Source organism: Aythya marila, assembly GCF_965140915.1.
Source record: "Aythya marila genome assembly, chromosome: 8".
Lineage (NCBI taxonomy): Eukaryota > Metazoa > Chordata > Aves > Anseriformes > Anatidae > Aythya > Aythya marila.
In genome coordinates this window covers 18,224,292-18,244,201 of record NC_139049.1, presented here as the reverse complement: position 1 = coordinate 18,244,201, position 19,910 = coordinate 18,224,292, and the positions used below count along the sequence as shown (strand labels likewise).

Below are 19,910 nucleotides of genomic sequence, written 5' to 3'. Positions count from 1 at the left end.
AGGCGGGGCCGAGTGGGGCCGGGGGCAGGCGGCCGCCCGCGGTGCCCTGCGGTGCCCGGTGCCGCTCCCTCGGGCCGCCGGGCGGTCGGGGCGGGATGGGGGGGGGGGAAGAGGGCAGCGCCGGTCCTGGCCCCGGTGCTGCCGGCGCCGGGTCCCCGCGTGCCGCGCGCCCCCGGCCGCCCGCCGCGCGGCGCAGCAGGGCGGAGGCGCCGCCCCGGTCGTCATTTCCGCCGGGTGTCGGCGTGGGGGAGGGGGGCAGAGCGCTCGTCTCCTCCTCCGCGGCGGCCGGAGCCACAGGGAGCCAGCGCGGGGCCGGGGCCGCCGGGAGCCAGCCGCAGGCCGCGCCGCCACACGAGCCCCGGGCCCGCCCGCCGCCGCCTCGCCGCCGCCCGCCCGGCATCCGTCCCGCTTCCCCCCTCCCCTTCCCTCCCTCTCCCTCCTCCGCCGTCGCCGCCCCGGCTCGGCCATGGGGAACGCAGCCACCGCCAAGAAGGGCAACGAGATCGAGAGCGGTGAGTGAGGGGGGGCCGCTGCCGCCGCCCGGCCCCGCCGCCCGGCCCCGCCGCCCCGAGGAGGGGCCGGGCCCTGCCCGCCCGCCCCGCGCCGCCCGCAGGCCCCGCGGCCTAGCGGCGGAGGCGCCCAGCGAGCCCCCGGCCCGGCCCCCGCCCCGCCCCGCCCCGGGAGCCGAGCCGTGCCGAGCCGTGCCGAGCCGTGCCGCCCGGCTGTCCCGCGGCAGGTGGCTGGCACCGGCGGGGGAGCCGCGGGCAGGTGGCAGCCCGCCGCCGGGAGGCAGCGCCGCGGCCCCGCTCATCTGCCGGGGGGGTCGGCCCGGGGCTGCGGCCGTGCCCTGCGTGCTCCGCTCCTCTCCTCTTCTCTCCTCACCGCCCGCCCGTGGCCCTCTCTTCTCCCGAGCCGCCGTAAAATGGCAGACAAAGGCACGGGTGGGCACTCGCCGCCCTCAGTGGGCTTCCCGCTCGGTTCCCCTCGCCGCCCTGGCACGGTGTCTAAGTGGTGCAGAGGCGATCCGGTCGGTGGGGGAAAGAGCGGCGGGCGTTATTTGCAGAAAGTTAACTTCCTGGCACGCTTTCCAGTTGGAAACTTTGGGTCTGTTTGTTGTGGATGGGAGAAGAGGCAAGGCGCAGAGAGCAGCCCGTTGTGCAAGCGCAGCGCTCTCCACAACAATGCCCTTTGTTATGGGAAATGCCACGGGCGGTCTGAGCACGGACAGGAGCTTAAACCTCCCAGTTACGCCTTGGTGTCTTTCTGCACTCTGTTTACTCTTCATACCCACCACCCAGGGCTGGGGTAGGAGCGGGTAACCCACCGTACACGGGGCAGCAGCTGCCCACACAGCGCGCCCTCCACCCGCACCCCACATCCTGATGCAGGACAAGGGACTCGGCTTGGCCGATCCAGTCCCGCTGTGCGGCTTCTCCTTCTGGTTCTCACGTGCCGTCTGGTTATTACGGGTTTCACAACACACACGTTCTGTGTGTGTGACCATTGGTGTTTGTATTGTTTGGCTGAGGACAGTTATTTTTCACGGGAAGCGTTTTAGCCTATGAAAATGGGGGTGGGTTGGATTGCTCAAAGTACTTCAGACAGCAAAACACTGTATTTTGCACCTAGCAGTGGCTGTATCGCTATTTGCAGTTAAATAATGCTACACCACAGAGAGCGTTTACTTCCTTTTTAATTATTTTTCCTGTATTACTAAATGCAGTGATTTTAAGTTGCAGAAATAGTTTGGCTCAAAACTCCTCTCTCTCCCTTTGCTGAAGAGTTAACATGTGAAAATGAAATGCTGCTAGAGACATCAAGTTCAGATGTTCAATTACTCAGTATATTTAGCAGCCAGGGGCTCTGTAATGATACAACTTTGTAACAGAGAGAAGAAATTGATCATCATTGACATGCTGCTGGGAAAGATGAGGATTCATTTACTATGAGGATCAATAGTAGATGAGTACTATACACATACTAAACATTGCTTCTGATAATTTATTTTACTGGCAGTGGAAGCTGATATGTAATCTATTCATATAATGCGTTGTATCTGAAAACTAGAGAAACATGAAGTGTGATAAAGCTTTAATGTTTCTAATACATATTCACACTGCCAAGACAGTTTTCCTGCTGTTTTTTCCTGGTATGTGTCCTTAATTGCATGTATCCCAAACTTCAGGGCACTTAGAATGAAGTAGTTTGAAGCGGTGACAGAAAAATACCCGGGTATGCCTAGTGAAAGTGATGTTATGCCCTTGATCCATGCCTACAGCTTATGGCATTGTGTGGATCAAGGGCATGCTAAGGTCCCCGAGAGAACAATGAAGGGTAACTTGGCTTCCTCTGATAACTACACTTGCTAGTTCATCAAGTGTAATTTGAGAGCCCTTCCCTATCTGTGGTCAGCACAGGCGAATGCTGTTCGCCTAACTGTGGCCTTTACGCTCCTCTTATTTGTTTCAGCTTTCCACGTATTTTTGAACTTCTTCAGTTCTTGTTACTTCACTTGAGCTGCCTAGAGGAATAAAAATAGTTGTATGTGAATGCCAATAGTAGGATGAGGCAAACATTTCATAGGATTTCTAGGCAGAAGTTGAAAGTGAATGAAATCTGAATGCTGGTTAAGTTTCTTAAGCTCAGCTACCAAAAATCAACTCAGGCTTACATAGGTCAGAGGGCAAGACGTATATATGCGTATACAGAAGGTGGAATGTTTCAGTATAGGCTTTTCTGTTTTTTTTCCTATGCCTTTCTGTTCCAGGCTCTCTTAATGTGCAGTAGATTTTAAGGACCAAAATTAAAGTGATCCTTTACTAAAGAGAAGCCTAAGGCTCTGACTCTGTACCTGCTTTAAATGGGTTTGTCGGGTTCCCTGGGTATCTACAGGGCAAAACAGCCTACAGATTTTGAGAGTTTTTTAGAATAATAAAAGTAATCTAAGAGACACATTTGTCAGTCATCTTAAAAGTTTCTCTAAGTCTGATCCCTGATCCTAATTTTGCCTTTCATTGATCTGTTCTGTTGTTTTTTTCTTCAGCTGCTCTCAGTAGCTGAGAAATTTTCTTTAACCACCTATGCGTTTACCACGTGTTGACTTTTTAATTGCATTTAAAAAAAAGAGTCACTAGGAGCTTACCTTAACTTGTTGCAATTAGTGTAGGAGAATGTTGACTCTAACATTCATTATCTTGGAATAATATATTGAAGTAACACAAAATAAAAGAAACAGCTACAACACATCTCTGAGCTTAAAAAAAGGTCACAGAGTATTTTACTTAATCTACTAAGTGGATCTGTTTAAAGATTGTCATTGATTTTATATAAAACAGAAATGTTTTACGTTTACTAGGGCAGTTTTCTAAACAGAAATGAATGTCAGCTCTGCAAATTGTAAAGTTCATTGAAAATATATATCTTTTTTTCTTCAGATAACTTGTTAATACAGCCTTTTAAAGTAATTGCTATGTACAGCTCCGATTTATTTGTCCTTTTAAATATCTAAGGGAGTGTCATACCTGGCAACAAAAAATTTCTTTAGAAGCTAACAGTAATCTCTCTTTCAATCACTTGGAAAATATTTGGGGGTAGTGATGTTCAAAAATAATTAGCTTAGATATTATCAGTTTCTTTCTTTTTAATCGCCAAACTGGATTAGAGACCAGGTGATTAGAGTGCACTCTTTGCTGACTGGAAGGCTTGTATATCTTCTCTCCATAGCTATTGAAACTACACTGCTTGGACTTCTGAGTTGTGCTGTGCAGGATTCTGATGGTCCTTGGCATTTTTTTCTGTAGCAGTATGTAACAGTAAACTGCTCTTAAAACATGTTTAAAATTACACTATCCAAGATTTTCAAATCATAATTCTGTACACATTGCTTTTTATCTGCTAGCCAGATCTCCAGCTTCCCGTATACAAGGGTTTTGGTAATCTCATGTCTTTAGTAGCTTCACCTTCTGGGGTCTTTAAGTCTCTAAGCGATATGAATGTGGTATGGATGTGGACTCTGCATGTGAGTTTTATGTTCATTCACTCCTCCTCAGAGTGTTCCCTCTACAGTATCTTCATTTTGACAGAGTTCCCATTATAGTTGATTTTTCCCTTTTTAACTCTTATAATTATTCTGAAAGTAGTGTTCTTTTGAAGTGTGTTTGACAGGAATATTCAGCCTTCTTAATTTTCCTTTGCCAGTAGATCTTACCCTCCTTTTTTTCTTATTTTTCACGTGTGTTTGGTGCTGGGTCAGTCTGCTGTATTTACTCATTGAGAACTAAGAGACCACAAGTTCATTTCACGTGAAGACTGGCTGAGGCAAAGCTCTGTCACTGCTGACCTTGATTAGATTAAAATCAGTGAACTAGAGGTGAAAAGCTCCATGTCCATTATTATTCCAAGCTTGCTGATTCCTTGTCACTCTTCCAGGGACCCTCATTTCAGTGTTCTTGTTCATCAGCTTTTTGTCTTTTTTTTGCTTATTTTGTTTGTGCTTTCTGATACTGAAATAGATAGCTTTTGGAGCCTTGTTTACACATTTTAGAACATCAGCTATTTATCAACAATCAGTATTTATTGTATACAGGGCAATTAAAATATATATATCGTAGTGATGTTATCCACAGAATCCATTTCAAGTGTTTTTAAAGCTTCTTCCCTTATATTTTTGGACTTGAATTGTTTCACCATTGATTGATTAGATTTCAGCAATGTAGGATCCTATCATCTGAAAGTCAGAGGTAGTTACAATCACTTGCTGAACCAATACATAAAAATGTGTTTGATGGAATCACCAATGTAAGACTGTTGGTATATGCCATCAAAAGAGGCACGCTATTACTTTAGAATTCTTCTTTAATTAAAAACAAAATGCTTGTTCACAGCTTGGACTAGCAAAGAAAAAGGCTATTATTCAGTAAATGATTGCCACCTAGGAGCATAACAAAAGGTCAGAAGGACCCCCAAGTGATAAATTAGTTTATGTATTTAGCTGTTGTAGTTAGGCCTTTAGACAGAATATTTTCAATTACTCGGCGTTCCCTTGCTGCTAGGTTTCTTTGAATTCATTCATTTAACCGTATACCCACATTCGTAGAAATAATGGAATCAAGTACCACAAAAAACAGTCAGAATTCTCGTTTTTGGGGAAGAGTTCCCTTTTTCCTTAGTGTGATGAAGCCTGTGTCTTTGCTGCAGACCACCTCATTGGTATAGGGAGTGAAATGTGGGCAGAGCAATAAGTGGAAAAACTGTAAGGACGCAATACTGGAAGTTAGTTTCGTGGGCTCCCCTGCCTGTGTGGAGGGGCGTATTCCCCCGCTGTGTATGAGGTTGTCTGGGATTCTTTTCCAGTTAGTTCAGTTCTTCCGTAATTGACACATCTCTCCTTTGGACAGAGCTGTGGAAAGGGCTTTGGATGATTGTCAGATTTTGTGTGTTTTGCCTGCATCCTTACTGAAGACATCATGAAGGGCTTGCTTGCCCAGAAGCCTTTTTTTTTTTTTTTTTTTTTTAATTTTAACTAGAGTAGTTAGTTTAATAAAGGGTATTGTCTATGCTACACAGCATGTGGGGTGCAGATCAGAGACACGTACAGTATTTTTTTAATCAGTGTTTCTGGTCATTTAAACTTGTAGAGTTTTCAGTGTTAGAAACCTCAAGTCACAGGGGATTTTTCTTATAAACTGGTGAAACTTAGGGCTGGAACTTGGCAAGGAGACTGCTCTGCAGCATTGCTCTCAGGCTCCGTCTTTGTTACAGGTGTTAGGTGTTATTTTATAAGCATTTCTTTAGGTTGCAGTTCTGCTTTTCTGTCCCCCTGCCACTTTTTTTCCAGCCTCTGTGTCCTCGAGTGTGCTGGAACAACTATTTATGAGACAACAAGGTGAACTGAATCTGAGATTGATCTAGGTTAAAAATAACCCTGCAAAAAAAGGGAAAGCGGGAGGGACTTAGGTTAACCTGGAGCAGCTGCCTGATCCCAGTGCCTGGAGCTAGGATGGTGGTGGCACCAGTGCAGGTACCGGCACCAGCATTGAGGTGAGAGCCTGCAGGTGCTGCAAGGGGAGCCGTGATGCTGGGGCTGAGCTAACCTGCACGTCCCCTTGGCCCCACGTGGGTTTTATCTTCTGATGTAGAAACGTTTCCTGGGGATTGGGGGACAGGGCAGAGTAGCGGTGGAGCTCGGTGGAGGTAAGTGAAGTGAGAAATGTGTTGTTTTAGGAACTGCAAACTGAAGAAATGTTTGCCCTCCTCCATTTTTTTCCTGGTACATTGGGAGAGGATTACTTTCATTCCTGTGTGTAGCATTATTTATTTGTGTTATCCTAGGGGTCAGGCGGGCTGGCTGTGAATTACGATCCCGCTTGGTAAAAACACCAAACAGAATTTATTCTCCAAAGCATACAAGATCAGTTCTGGATAGTAAGGTGAATACAGACAGATAGGAAATAGAAGATAAAAGTGGGGCTAGTGGTCTGTGCAGCTGGAGAATCGGGACAAAGCGCTCTCAGGGTGTGTTCGTGTGTGTTGCCCTACGGGGAACTAAAAGGAAGACGCTGAGGTAGCTCTGCCTGTTGTGTTAGGGGTCAGCACAAGTGGATGGCAATCTATGCTGCTTTATTGAGCCTGCCGTTTGGCATCCTGTTAGCTGTTCCTTCAGCGTCACAGCAGAGCAACGTCCACTAAAGGGTAAGGTTTCACAAAACAGCTGAGCCCATCTGGTGGCTTGTGCTGTGCAGAAGCATGTTTTTATTCCTAGTCCCTTCACATGTCACAATTCCAATGTTTTTCCAATCCATTGTTAAGCTGCTTTACATAGGCAAAAAACTGGCTTTTATTCCTTTACGTTATCTACAATTATTTTGCAAGCCAAATCACTTTGCTGAGGTGTCAGATGGCAACAGACAGATTCAAAGGAAGCAGTGAAAGTGCTTCTGGCAATGAAATGGTGAGGTGGCAAGGAAGAAGGGCTCTCTTCTCAGTGCTGAGCTCTTAGATTAACTCAACAGTCTCCTAAGACCTCACCCTGCTAACTTCTTGCTAAAATGATTACTCCAAACCACCTCTTTGCTGTCTGCCTGTGTTCATGTAACAAATTACTTTGTCTCACAGCTCAGTTTTTAGTGAGAGGTGTTAGCACCTAGCAGTTGGGCTTGGTTTACTCAAGCATTTAGAGCTAAAAGGGTTGAGAAGATATAGTAAAACATCGCTTCTTTCCATGTCCACACGTATAAATCTTTAAAACAATATTTTTTTTAACTTAATTTTGTATTTAACTTCAGTTGTCTTTTGCCAATTTGATGTTCAAACAAGTGTACCGAAGTTTTTTGTTTCATTCGTTCACTTGTTCATTCATTAAACTGTTTTCAGCTGTTCTTTGATAAGAGGGGTTCATCTACAATCATAGACAGCTTGGTAGCTTATAGTATAATGAGTTCTCGTGTACATTAGTGGACACGTGTATTAATTAATGTGTTTCTGTGTAAGTGTTTGCGTAGTAAGGGTTAGGGTGTGAGGACTTGCCGTGTGTGTTGTGTACTGTTTTCAAATGTAGTGAAGGGTTGGAAGCACTTTGCATGTGTGTGTTTAAACAAACAATAGAAACAAAAAACAGCCACATTTTTTTAATAACTTGAGACTAGACAATTTGTTTTCAGTTTCTGTACTTTGGCCTATTCATAGTTTTGAGCCATAGTTTTGAGGGTTTCAGAAAGTCTTTCAGAAGAGTTATGTAAATATGCTCTACGTATTAGAGATAAATGGGTCTCTAGACTATGAGAAAACAAAAGTATTTTCCATGACATGGCTGTTTTCTACTAGCGAAAGCCTGATGAGTGTTTTGAGCTAAGTTTGCTCCTTACAAATGGCAGAGAATTACTCTTCTACCTTGCCCTGATGGTTTCTTGACAGGTAGTGTCTGTTTGATGGACTAAGTGAAATAGTAAAATAGCTTACCCGTGATGTTAAAATGAGAAGCCTAGAAATCTGCCTTCCACATAGTAGATGAAGGTATGTCTCATCTGGGTGGTATGTAAAGGTTAGTTTTGTTATGTCTGCCTCTTGTTTATCCCTTTGTTAAAATACTGGAATGTGTAAAGAGAAGACATGGTGAACTCTAGTTTATTTCATTCAATTTAAGCTGCTTGCAGCAAGTGCGTACTTGATAACCTACTGCACTTGCTGTTACTGCTGGTCTATAAACCCTCAGACTTCCACAGTCGCAACATGATTCAAGGAATTAAAACAAAGGAAGCTGCGTTTCTGGCACAAAGAAGGTGACTTTAAAGACAAAAAAAAGATTGCTATTTTGCCTCTATCTGGAATCCATTTGCTCTTCCCTCGTGTAAAGTGACATAATTAAGGGTGTATGTACTCAGATAAATCAGCAGGTACGCTGTAATAGTAATTAAGGTTAGTTTTGATTAATGTGATATTAGGCAGTTTGAAATTCTTTGTTTGTCTTACAGCAGGTAACAGTGATAGCTTTATTGTATATTTAAATTCTAATTGTTAAGCATATGATAATCTAGCCTTTCACTGGGAAAAGTGTGATTTAACTGCACCAGATCTATCATTTTTAATGCAAATTACCTGTATTCAAACATTTTATTATTAACTGATCCATAAATTAATTAATAGGAAGCTTGGATTTTTAGTCAGGATTTCTCATTGAAAAATGGGCAATGTGGTGAGAGACAAAGCATTACGTGGCTAAAATCATGCCATACTGATCTGAAAGAGCTTGGTATTTCCTAATAGGAGATGGTATTGTGATGAACAGAGGTGTATCCTCACTGACTGCTGGAAGACTGCTTTGTACTGGGCAGGCTTTTAAAATTGGAACCTAGAGTCACATTTGGTCCATATGAAAAGCTGTGTGATGGAAAGGAGACATCCCATGAAATCGAGGACTAAGGGCACAGTGCATGTCCCCACGTCCCAGCACCGGCACTCAGCTGTGTGGATGATGGGTTACAAGGTCCTGCACTGCTGGGCTGCAGCACCGTTATTCAGCAATAAGGTGCTGAATAATGTAATGGCTTCTATGAATCTGAAATTGCAAACTGGTTTTGCAATTAGTGTAGGTCTACAACAGCTTCATGTGATGTGGGATTAATGGGGAAGTTCAGGATGTGTAGTGCTTCTTAATGTTTTTTTGGGGTGTCTGGTGGTTCTTTTGCAAATTAGCAGATTTCTTTCATCTTTGATTTTCTTTTGGACTGAGGATCAAATGTAAAACTGGTAGGGAAACAAGATTAGCTTCAGTTTTTCACTCAGACTGCTCTGATACCAAGAACCATGTAGTTTGTCTAATTTTTGCCTATTCTTATGACATTATTTTTTGCCAGACAATTGCTTTTTTTATTCTGCCTACAGAATTATTGCATGTTTACTATTCATACACAAGATACCTTTAATTTGCATATTAACTTAGTTTTTTTTAATGTTGAACTTTGTGCTAGAACATTCTTGAATTTCAAGCCCCTGTTTTTTTTTTTTTTTCCCTTCTGTTTTTGTTGTTGGGTAACATTTGTTACCTTTGGTAGCTTTCCCTTTGGCATAATAAATGTATTGACTTTTCAGTTAATTGTATCAAACGTGTCCCATGCAAGCTGAACACCCAGGAACAGGTTCACAGAAGGGCAGCAAGGATGGTAAAAGGTCCTGAATGGTTTCCATGTGAAGAATCGCTCTGAGTGACAACTCCCCGGTCTAGAATAGAACAGCTGTGGGAGGATACGATTTGTACAACTGTGTGTGCCACAGGAAGGGAGAAGTGCCCTGTGCGTGGCCTGTTCTTGCTTTTCTTAAGCAGCCGGTGTTTCTGTTGTCTCTTTCCTTTTGGACCGATACCAGTTTATCCCTGATAAAACATTAGAGCCCTCCTTGCGAATGAGCAACTAAAGGAAAAGAGAATGGTGAGGCACCAGATAATTTGCAGGGCAACTGCTGATAAAAGGAGGAACGTGGGTCAAGAAATGTAAAGGTATGGAGGCAAGGGGAGTGCTAAGCAGAGCGTGGTCTGGGTTTTGTCCATGTTCTTCCCTCCCTGCAGAGGGAGCTGACGATGGCTGGCCAGAGGTGCTCAGCCTGAAGGAGTGGGAGTAGATCCCAGGGGGTCAGGGTCATTCTGCAGAACTTCCTCCTGGGTCAGAGCTGATGGAGGGGTCCTGCATCAGGTAGAGCCTCAGAGGGCAGGTGTATAAATGTAAGGGTGAGGTAAGAGGGTCGTCTGGTCCCACCCCTGCTCGAGGAGGGTGCCCAGGACCATGTCCAGGTAGCTTTTAAAGATCGCTGAGGAGGAGACCCCGCAGCCTCTCTGGGCAGCCTGTGCCAATGCTCCTCACCCACACAGAAAGAAGTGCTTGCTGATGTTTAGATGGAACCTCCTGAGTTCCAGTTTGTGCCCAGTACCTCTTGTCCTGCTGCTAGGCACAACTGAAAAGAGCCTGGCTCCATCTTTGCAAGCCTGTGCCCCAATCTCCTCTCCTCTGTGCTGAACAGTCCCAATTCTCTCATAGGAAAAGTGCTCCGTTCCTTTTATCAGCTCGGTGGCCTTACATTGGGCTCTTTCCAGTATGCCCACATCTCTCTTGTACTTGGGGGGGGCAGAACCAGACACAGAGTCTGCAAGCAGACAGCTGCAGTACTCCAGGTACACAAAGCCCAGTTGCTTATTTTGCTTCTGCCACAGAAGGCAGGTGTGCTAGGCATATTGTGTAGCTTCAGCTATCTTTAGTGTTTTACTTTGATACTTGTTGAGTCCCTTATTTACCCACAGCCCGACCTTTATGCACTGCCTGTATTCTGAACTGTTCTGGGCTGTTTTCCTGCGGTCTGACATAAGGCAGTTTTCCATTGCGCTGCAGAAGTCCATTGTTTTCTGCACCAAAGTGGTGCTTCTGGCCTGATCTTTTTATCATGATAACTGTTGGTGCTACTTCTATGCCTTCAAATGGGAATATGTCTTTAAGGGACAGTGTCTCTTTAGAAGTTTGCTATTTTCAGGACCTGAACTGCTATTTTAAAACTGTTTCCTTCAGAAGAGGACTTTTCTTTGTTTTTAGCAGATGTTTGAAAGCACGCCATTTATTAAAGAAAAGCATTTGCTAAGTAATTTACAGTGAGAATATAGAATATAATTTAGCCAAGTAGCCATTGTGCTTTTCAACCTCAAGACAGTGTTGTGTGATGGTTTGGTTTAATGTCTAAACCAGTTATAGCCACAATTACTTGTTGGTACTACTTAAAATGCCTTTCCAGAAGGCCCGTTGGAGCAACTTTAGAGTTTCTGCTGGGTGAGAGTTGTGTTTTCAGATCAGATCCCGATTTTTGCCAGTATGACAACTTTTTAAAAACAAAACAAAAAAAAACAACATGGTCATATTGTCTCCGGATTGTTGTTTGAGACTCTAATTACAAAGTTTTCTTCAACGTGCTGCTTAAGAAGCAGTTCCATGACTGATTTTCTTTGGCAGCAAAGCTGCCGTGGAAGCTCCCGGATCGCCCCTGCTGTTGTGCACTGCGCTACAGTTTGCTACTCACCCTATCCTGATACGGTGGTTTTGAGGATGGCTCTGAAAAAGTCACTGAAGTACCTGGGTTAAAACCTCTGCTTCCCCTAGCTCTCCTGTTCAACTCATTCAGTTCATGGAGCTGTTTTAAACTGTGGCCCTACCTTGTATTGCAGTGACACGAAGAGGGGATGCAGAAAAGGTGAGGGGGTTTTGCCACTGCAGAGAGCACACTAAGCTTTCTCTGACGGGAGGGAGCAGAGGCTAGCCATCACATGGTGCTGATTGCCTCACCTCTTAGGTGTGTTAACCTGAGGTGGTTGTTAATTTGAGAGGATCAGCCTTTCCTTCAACCAGCAATGCTGCTGACTGATTTTTCTAAAGGTACACATTGACATGCCCCTCTCAAATGCTATCAGTAGCGTTTGCCCTATTTTTGCTTACTGCTGTGATTAAGTAGTAATTGTGATATTTTAGTTCTGTTAAGTGTGACTGCCTTTGTGGTCATCAGAGCATGATCTATTTTGACAGTTAGTGAGAGGGTCACCAGCTTTCCTCTCTATATTTTTAATTACTCCAGAATGTGCTCAAGAATTTTTTAGGACAAATAAAACTGGAAGATGACTAATGCATGGATGGGCATTTTAGATACAGCATGTAGGTAGGGAGTGACAGGAGGAAGACGAGACATGCAGCCCAGTGTTGTAGTACAAGAGATGCGAAGAAACCAGCTGCTGAAGCTACCTAACTGATGAAATAGGGCTAGTGGTATGAGAACTGTAAATGTAGTGTAGTCTTTTACAAGAAGAACGAAAGATCTCCTGCATTTTCATCTTCTGCAGCTGAGTTGAATTTTCCAGTCACTGGTGAAGACACTGATTTTCTACGGGGTTGTTTGTTTGTTTTCTGTGTGAAGCAGAAATACAGTTTGTAGCCTTAGTGCCTTTTATTTCAAAAGATAACTTGAGGTAGCTCTGCCTTCCTTTGTGTGAAAACGCCAAACAGAAAATAGTGGTTGGCTGCTTTTCCACACTTATATTCAGAACATGGTAATTTTCTCCACCAACTAAATTGACTCATTCATTTCCACTAATGCATACAAACTTGTTTGTTCTACTGCCAGTCTTCTAGTTGAGAAGACTAGCCCAAAATACGGAGTCTGGGAAAACAGTAGAGTTCAGTATGGAAAGCACATAAATAGAAGCCTTTCATACACAGTCCCTTCAGATGTGTTATGAAGAAGCTGAGCAGCAAAGCAAATCTGTTGATCTTGAGATCCTGCTTGATACTTGTGCAGCCCTTGAGAGAGATTTATAGAAGCTGACTGCAAGTTGTGAGATCAGAGTTGAGATCAGCCACGTTTACAAGAAGCAGAGCAGTGGATAGAATCGGGGTTTCTCTCAAATGGTGTGGGGTTGCTTGAATAAACTGAGGAGGGAAAGAATTATGCGAAAGTTTAGATTTCCTGTTGAATGTACATTGAATCGTGAGGAAGTGACATCTAGTGGGTTTGGGGAAAATGTACACTGTAGCTGCAAACATGGGATACATGCAGCATTATGGGCGTAAGATACAGTATTGGTGGCTTTCTGAGAGTCAAAGTGTAGTGGTAAATACTGAGGAAGGAATATGCAAGACAGTGAAGTAGTAGTGGCACTAGTCCCTGTGAAGCACTTGGTGCTGTACCGGTAGCAGCAGTAGCATTATAGCATGAGGAATGTTTTCCCTCATGCAGAATGCAGAAGTACACTGGAGTTATGTATAAAAATAAAAGACGATTGACACAGTTGGGTGTAAAAGCCCGGTTTTCCTGCATTGTTATTGAGGAGCATTAAATTTCTGACGTGGTAGAAAAAGAGTCTGATCATGCTCTGAGCATCCAAAAGTCTCTGGAGGCTGCTCTTTGGGACTCTTGCCTCCTTGCTTACAAGAGGCTGCTGGACTTCAACTCATGCTCCAAGAATATGACCAAAGAGGGAATCTCCCTATTTGTGGTTACATCAAGAGCTATTGAATAAAAAATAGCAATGCTTTTCCTTTTCCCCCCCCCCCAGTATTTCATCATATGGCAGAGCATATTTTTTCATGAAAGATTAAATTGCAGGTTGGAGGACGGTTATCTGAAATGTACTCGATTGTCTGCTGCAGCAACAGCAACTTTGCAGTATCCTTTGATAGACAATTCTTGAACCACAAACAAAAACAGTACTTCAGTTTTATAGCTGCCTGTTCTTACTGGTGTGGTTTTGTGGTCTAAACACAGCTTAATTGTCACAGCACTGGATATTTTAGAACTTAACTTAGATGGCTGCTATGTGAAGTACCAAAATACTGTGTAGACATTGTTGCTATTAAAAAGTACTTCTGGCTAATAGGTCTTCTTAAGAGCTTTGTCAGTGGTGATGGTATTTAAGAAGGGACAGCAAAATTAAAACAGCTATGAAAGATGACATACAAGCAGATATAAATCCGGTCCTTCAAGTTGTTACAACTTCAGAAAGCAAATACGTAGTCGTAACAGGATCCTGATGTTTACATCTTATGTGAATGCCGTCTCTATAGACATACTTCAGTAAAATCATATAACTGAAGGAAAATCAGTTTGAACAAGTGGAAGAAGACTTTTTTTTTTTTTTTTTTTTTTTTTTTTTTTTTATACCCCCTACTCCATGAATGTTTCAGGTCAGAGAAGGTGAGGACAAAGGTAACTTCTATTTCAGCAAACCAAATTTACATCCTGAACAAGAACAGCATTTTATGTTCAAACATGTTTGCAAATATGATATTGTTGAGTGGTACGTTTGACTTGTAATTAAAAAATGGAAAAGAAATATATAGTTAATATTCCAAAAGTTATGCGTAGCATTCTTGTATACTTAATTTTTAGTCTGTAATATGCATTAATATTTTGTAGAGTTACATGAGATACTAGAAGAGATCAGGGATCAGTCTGCGTAACCTCCTTACAAATAGGCCATAAATCACTGGCAGCCTAGTAGTGATGGTGATGAGCTTGTTATATTCTGTGATTGGGGTGTCCGGTTAAAGGTAGAAAAAAATTGGATATATATGTTCAAAGCTGGATTTTTGGAACTGATTAATGAGTAAGTGGTCTGCTTTCCTCCTACCACCATTTATTCATAGTAGTACGGTACAGTTAATCTAGATTTTTAGCACCCCTCCCCAAAAAGCATTTTTGACAAGTCATTTTCACTTTAAGAAACTGAAGATTTTTACAATGAAACCAGATACTGTGGTGTTCTGTTAGACAATACAAGTTTAAAATTTCCATTAATTCAAGTTGCATGATGCAGTGTTACTTGGTTATTTATTAACAAAGAGTCTAGCTTGGGAACAAATTATGAATATCAAGACGATTTGTCTTAATTCTTTGTTTCTATTTTAGTACATGTAGCAACATCAAAAACGTGAATATCTTAATGGAAAGAACAGAAAATATTTTTCAATAAAGTGGTTTTAATCATAAGCATTATTATTATTGTCACTTAAAAAATACATACACACACATATATATAATTGAGTTGGGGATTTCTTTCCTGCAAACGGGTGTTTGTACACCATGTATCTGTCTTACTTGTTTGATCTTCTACAATTTAGTATAGAAATTACCACGGGCTGTTAAGAATGTTGTTCGTGCTGAATTTTACCCCTCAAATACTTAATCTGCTCAGATCATCAGGAAGACACTTCTGAAATTGTGTACACCTGATTTCACTGTCATAGGGTACTTTTTAACTCTTTGAATCTCATGAAGGTACTTTCATGAAGGTATCTCCTTATATTTTAGGATAACAGGGAAATTGTACATGATAAACATTAGTGCCTATTTTGGATGAAGCACTTGCGTTTGAGTACTTCTAATGATGAGCTATGTATCAGATATAATTTGATTTGCTTACAGTAAAGTTGATGTTATTTCAGGGTAGTTTTCAGTATCTTGTCTGATAAGAACAGAATGATTCAGACCCTTAGGACATACATTTCTTTTGCTGCCCCTTTTTGCTATCACATTTGTGGTATTATGGTGGGACATATTTTTAGTGAAAGTGAAGGATGGAAATGCAGCTTTCCTGTTTTTGGTAAAGGAAATAAAAAAAAAACCCAAACTCAAACTGATCAAATTAATGTTTTCAAATCAAACCACATGCAGTGCCCAGGTGCGGTTTTTCAGCCAGGAGAAGTGTAGGAGTGGGGGAGTGTACCTGCGTCTCATTTGGTTAAGGTGTGTGTGCTTCTGAAAGGGAAATCAAAGGCATAGCAAGACAGCCTCAGTTACAATTTGCACAAACCGTGGAATATGGCCTGTGGAAAACCTGGCTGAGTGTAGCTGAAGGAGACTTATTGTGGACATCTCAGTTTCATTTCTTCTTTGCTGGTATAGGTAAGATTTAGGTATGCTCCTTGTAAGTACGCAAGATAAACTGCAGAAGAGCATCTTGCCTACTCTGCTCCAGTGGTGGAGTGGATGATGGAAACAGGTAGACAACAGCTCAGGTCAGGTAGGCAGCAATGTAGGCTTGCAGTCCTTGCCTTTCCTGACTCACGGCTTTAGTGATATGCAATGTCCTGAGGATTACTTTGCTGTGCTATCTAGTCATATTCCTTTACTTTTGACTTACAGTTCATTATTTATACCGACAAGTAAAAACACGACTTACCAACTGGCACAGAAGTTTCCTTTCATGGGCAGTTAAATAACAATATATGCTTTCTGTACAGAAAGTGCTTCTGAGATTCTGTGATTACACACCACCAGGCCTGTATACAGTGTCTCAGTTTATGTTGCAAAATTGGTGCTTTCTTGCTACTAAGAAAGTTTGCAATTCTTATAAATTGAGTAACTTTTTTAAATCAGGTTTTAAAAAAAAATCAGTTCTGTCAGACCTTTATGGTTCATCAAGAGTCAGCTTAAAAATGAACTCTATGCTCTTAGAGCTCTGATAACAATCAGAGGATTCCTTGCCTGCACAATGTAAAATAAGCATTATTATTCTGAGCGCAAGTAATTTATTAATTTATAGGGAATTGAATTTGTTTCTGTTATTCTTGTGCATTCTTAATATAATTCTTCTTGGAATTTTCAGATGTATTTAGCATACACACAGACTCTTTTTTTGGTGAACTCTTTTTAAGTGTCTTTTTCTTTAGTTCTGTTTCAGCCAGATTAGTTTTATGTTTATGATGTTTTTGTTCAGATTAGGATTTTTATAGCAATACCTCAAACTATTTTCTATTGAAGTTCGATGTGAAGATATTTGATTTAATATGTTAACAAAGCTTAGCAATATGATAGAGAATAAAACAAACATGGTTTTATGTTTTTACAATTCTAATCACGTTATGGAGAAAAAATCTTCAATGCAGTATTACACCAATTTTCTTCATTGTATTAAAAAGTGAAATGATTAAGTAGCCTTTGAAATCTTGGCTGTTTTATATTCCAGGGTACTTAAGCAGTTAAGGGATGATAAGATTCTGGATCTGTGAGTGCAGGTGTTCTTCCGAGTCGTAGTACAGGTAAAGTAAATGTAAGGATTAGAAAGAAACCTGAAAAGAAGGCAAGGAGATACAAATAATTGTTTGCAATTGGAAATATGAAAGGAACCAAGTATCTTCAAAATCTGCCATTCTTCTGATAAAAAACTTCTCTGAAAGTATGTTAGAGAGAGAGAGACCTCCCTTCACAGCTGATGAATGACCTCTTGATCTAGATAATGCCATAAGGTGATACTTGGCTCATAGATTTCTTTTCTAAAAAATAAAACTTTAAGCTTCTTCAGTCAAAATGAGAAAGAAACTGCTTATGTTGCAATATCAATTTTAAAAAAGTAGGCAATGCAGAATTAAAATTACCTGGATGACCACTGCAGCTCCTTTGTGCAGATGTGTCATAATAGAGAAAATTACAAGATCATATGCTCCTTCTCCCACTGGCTTATCCCTCATCCCCTGAAAGGATCTTGTTAACTTTGTTGCACAGGACACTGAGCTGTACTCATGAAGAATTTTTTTCTTACATTTTGTTTGCAGTACATATCAGTCTTCTTTTTACTGCACGTTATTCTTCTCCTTGTGAGCTTTTTACAAAAATAAGTTTAGTATACAGCTGCTTTGCAAACATTGAAATTACCTTTACAATATCTCATTAAATGAGCTTCTGGTGTTTCCATTTTACTAGCAGGGAACTGAAGCATGAAGAGATGAAGGTAAAATGTTTACCTTTCTTTTAGGGAGCTCTGCCAGATGTGATAAAGGTTTATTTTTCAGGGCATATAATACATGAAATCCTCTGAAGTATATAGGTGCTGATTATATAGCTTTCTGTGGCAGTTACAAATGTTAATTCTTCTTCGGGAAACAGGTGTCCAAACACTTTTTGGTCATCATAGGATGGATAGAAAAGCAGCAGTACATGCAGGTGAAAATAATTTGGTTTAAGGAACCTGTCACAAGGCAGGATAACATCTCCATTGCAAGGGTGGCATTCAGTAGCCATCATCGGAGTGCCCTGCAGCTTTCTGGAGCTGTGTGTCTTTCCACCTTGTGCTAAAGAGCCTTACAGAGAAGTTTCCTTCACTGCGTAGTGCTGAACAAGTGCCAGAGCAGTTCAGTACACTGTGCTGCTTGAGGTATGAGTCTGTGGAAAAAGGTATACATGATTGTTATAATGCACGTGTAAAAGAGGGGATGTTACTAAAACAATTCTAGTTCAGTCTTTCTTTTACTTTTGAATACCAAAATATGAAATTTAAACGTGCTTTAAATGTAGCTTTCTGTTTGAAATAAGTTACACAAACAAGTACTTGTTTATAAGTACTCTTAAAATCACAGTTAAAAGCACACCCTTCTGTGCTGTAAGAACAGAAATGTGTCCTGCTATGGCATTCCAATATAAAACTGTTTGTAGATGCGATTCAGCTCTTAACCGAGGTCAAACCACAGTATTTGTTGACCTTCCTACGTAGGCTCGATGCACTGAAAATCTGGGCTGTTAAACTTGGGAATCATGTGATTGTCTAAATCCTCACTTCTCAGTCGTGATGTTCCAGAAAAACAAGGCAGAGGCAAGGCAATCAGGCTTAAGAGTCCTATCGCTTTTAACCATTTCTGAATTTTGCTGGGGAGAGGATATCCTCTAGGAAAATGACTAGTTTTTGAAAACTAGTTGTCACTATTAAGCACCTTTCATCTGAAAACTGGTAACTAACTGCAAGTGTTTGTTAAACAATTAACTTCTTAGAAGACTTAGGCATACAGGGTTATACTGTGTCCTCTCATAATTATTGGAGGCTTGTAGTAACGCTTCTGGTAACTTAAAATAATGTGTATCTTCATTTTTTGCCAGTCATGCTTTTGAATTGGCAAGTCTGTTACAGAGAGAAAACTATACCTTATTTTATGGCAATTAGTATATCAATTTACTTCACGTTCTTGAAGTGCTTATTAATTTTAGCTCAAAATAGATCAAATGTACCACATGTGACTGCTGTATCATAATACTACTTATCTATTTTTAAATCTAAATGGACTCTGGGAAAGTACTTTGCAAACTTTTGGCTTCTACGGCAGAGCAGGTTTTCTACGTATTTCTGGGTAGAGTGCCTCCTAATGGGGTCGTGTATTATCCATTGGCCTTTCTGGCCATGTTTCAAGGCTTTTATGTTTATTATTCATAAAAAGCTGAAGCAAAACTGAAGCAAATTGTGTAAATCCTCTCTTAAAATGAGCAAGCCAGGGAGACTCAATCTTCATTTCAGCCCTACATTGGAATGATCTGATATTGTAAAGGAAAATGAGATGTATACTGAAAGTTGTGAGCTCAATTATTTTATGGTATTTTGGTTTGTTAACGTTTTCTCTGTGAATTTACATCAACATAAAAGAAATATTGCTTCCCTCTATGTTATAGGCTTTTCAAAATGTATTAAATGTCTCAAGTGCCTATTAAAATATATTGGCTGATGGAAAGTAAAATCTTTGCCCTTCTTACTCTGTAATTATGGAGTCATAGAAAAACAACTCAAAAGTTATATAAAGATTAGTATTTTCTTTATAATGATCAATTGGGATCTCTTCTGTCCCCACAGGATGTGGTCCAACTTAAATATTAGGATTTAGCTAACAGGATCTCACCTCCCCAGATCATCAAAGCCATGAAAGTGAATAAATCTCTAAGGCAGCCAAGGATTTCATTTTTTCCTTAGGTTGCAGGCAGCTGTAAAATAAGACAGATGAATCTAGGGAGAGCAGAGGAAGCGTTACTGGAATGCCTGGTTCCATGGCTGTATCTGAGTGTGCGATTGTGTTGTACGCTCACTGGAGTGTGAGTGGCTTACCGGCGTAAATGTGTGTAGTTACCACTTGTAGTCATTC

The 19,910-nt window shown here is 41.6% G+C and overlaps 1 protein-coding gene across 1 annotated transcript in view; it reads left to right on the top strand.

Annotated features, from left to right (window-relative positions):
- Positions 1-241: 241 nt before the first annotated feature.
- Positions 242-19,910, top strand: part of PRKACB (protein kinase cAMP-activated catalytic subunit beta) — a 69,125-nt gene continuing 49,456 nt past the window's right edge. Inside the window, exon 1 of the mRNA XM_082766074.1 lies at positions 242-512. Within this exon, the coding sequence (XP_082622200.1) occupies positions 467-512 (46 nt within the window). The 5' untranslated portion in view covers positions 242-466. The remainder of the gene's footprint in view (positions 513-19,910) is intronic.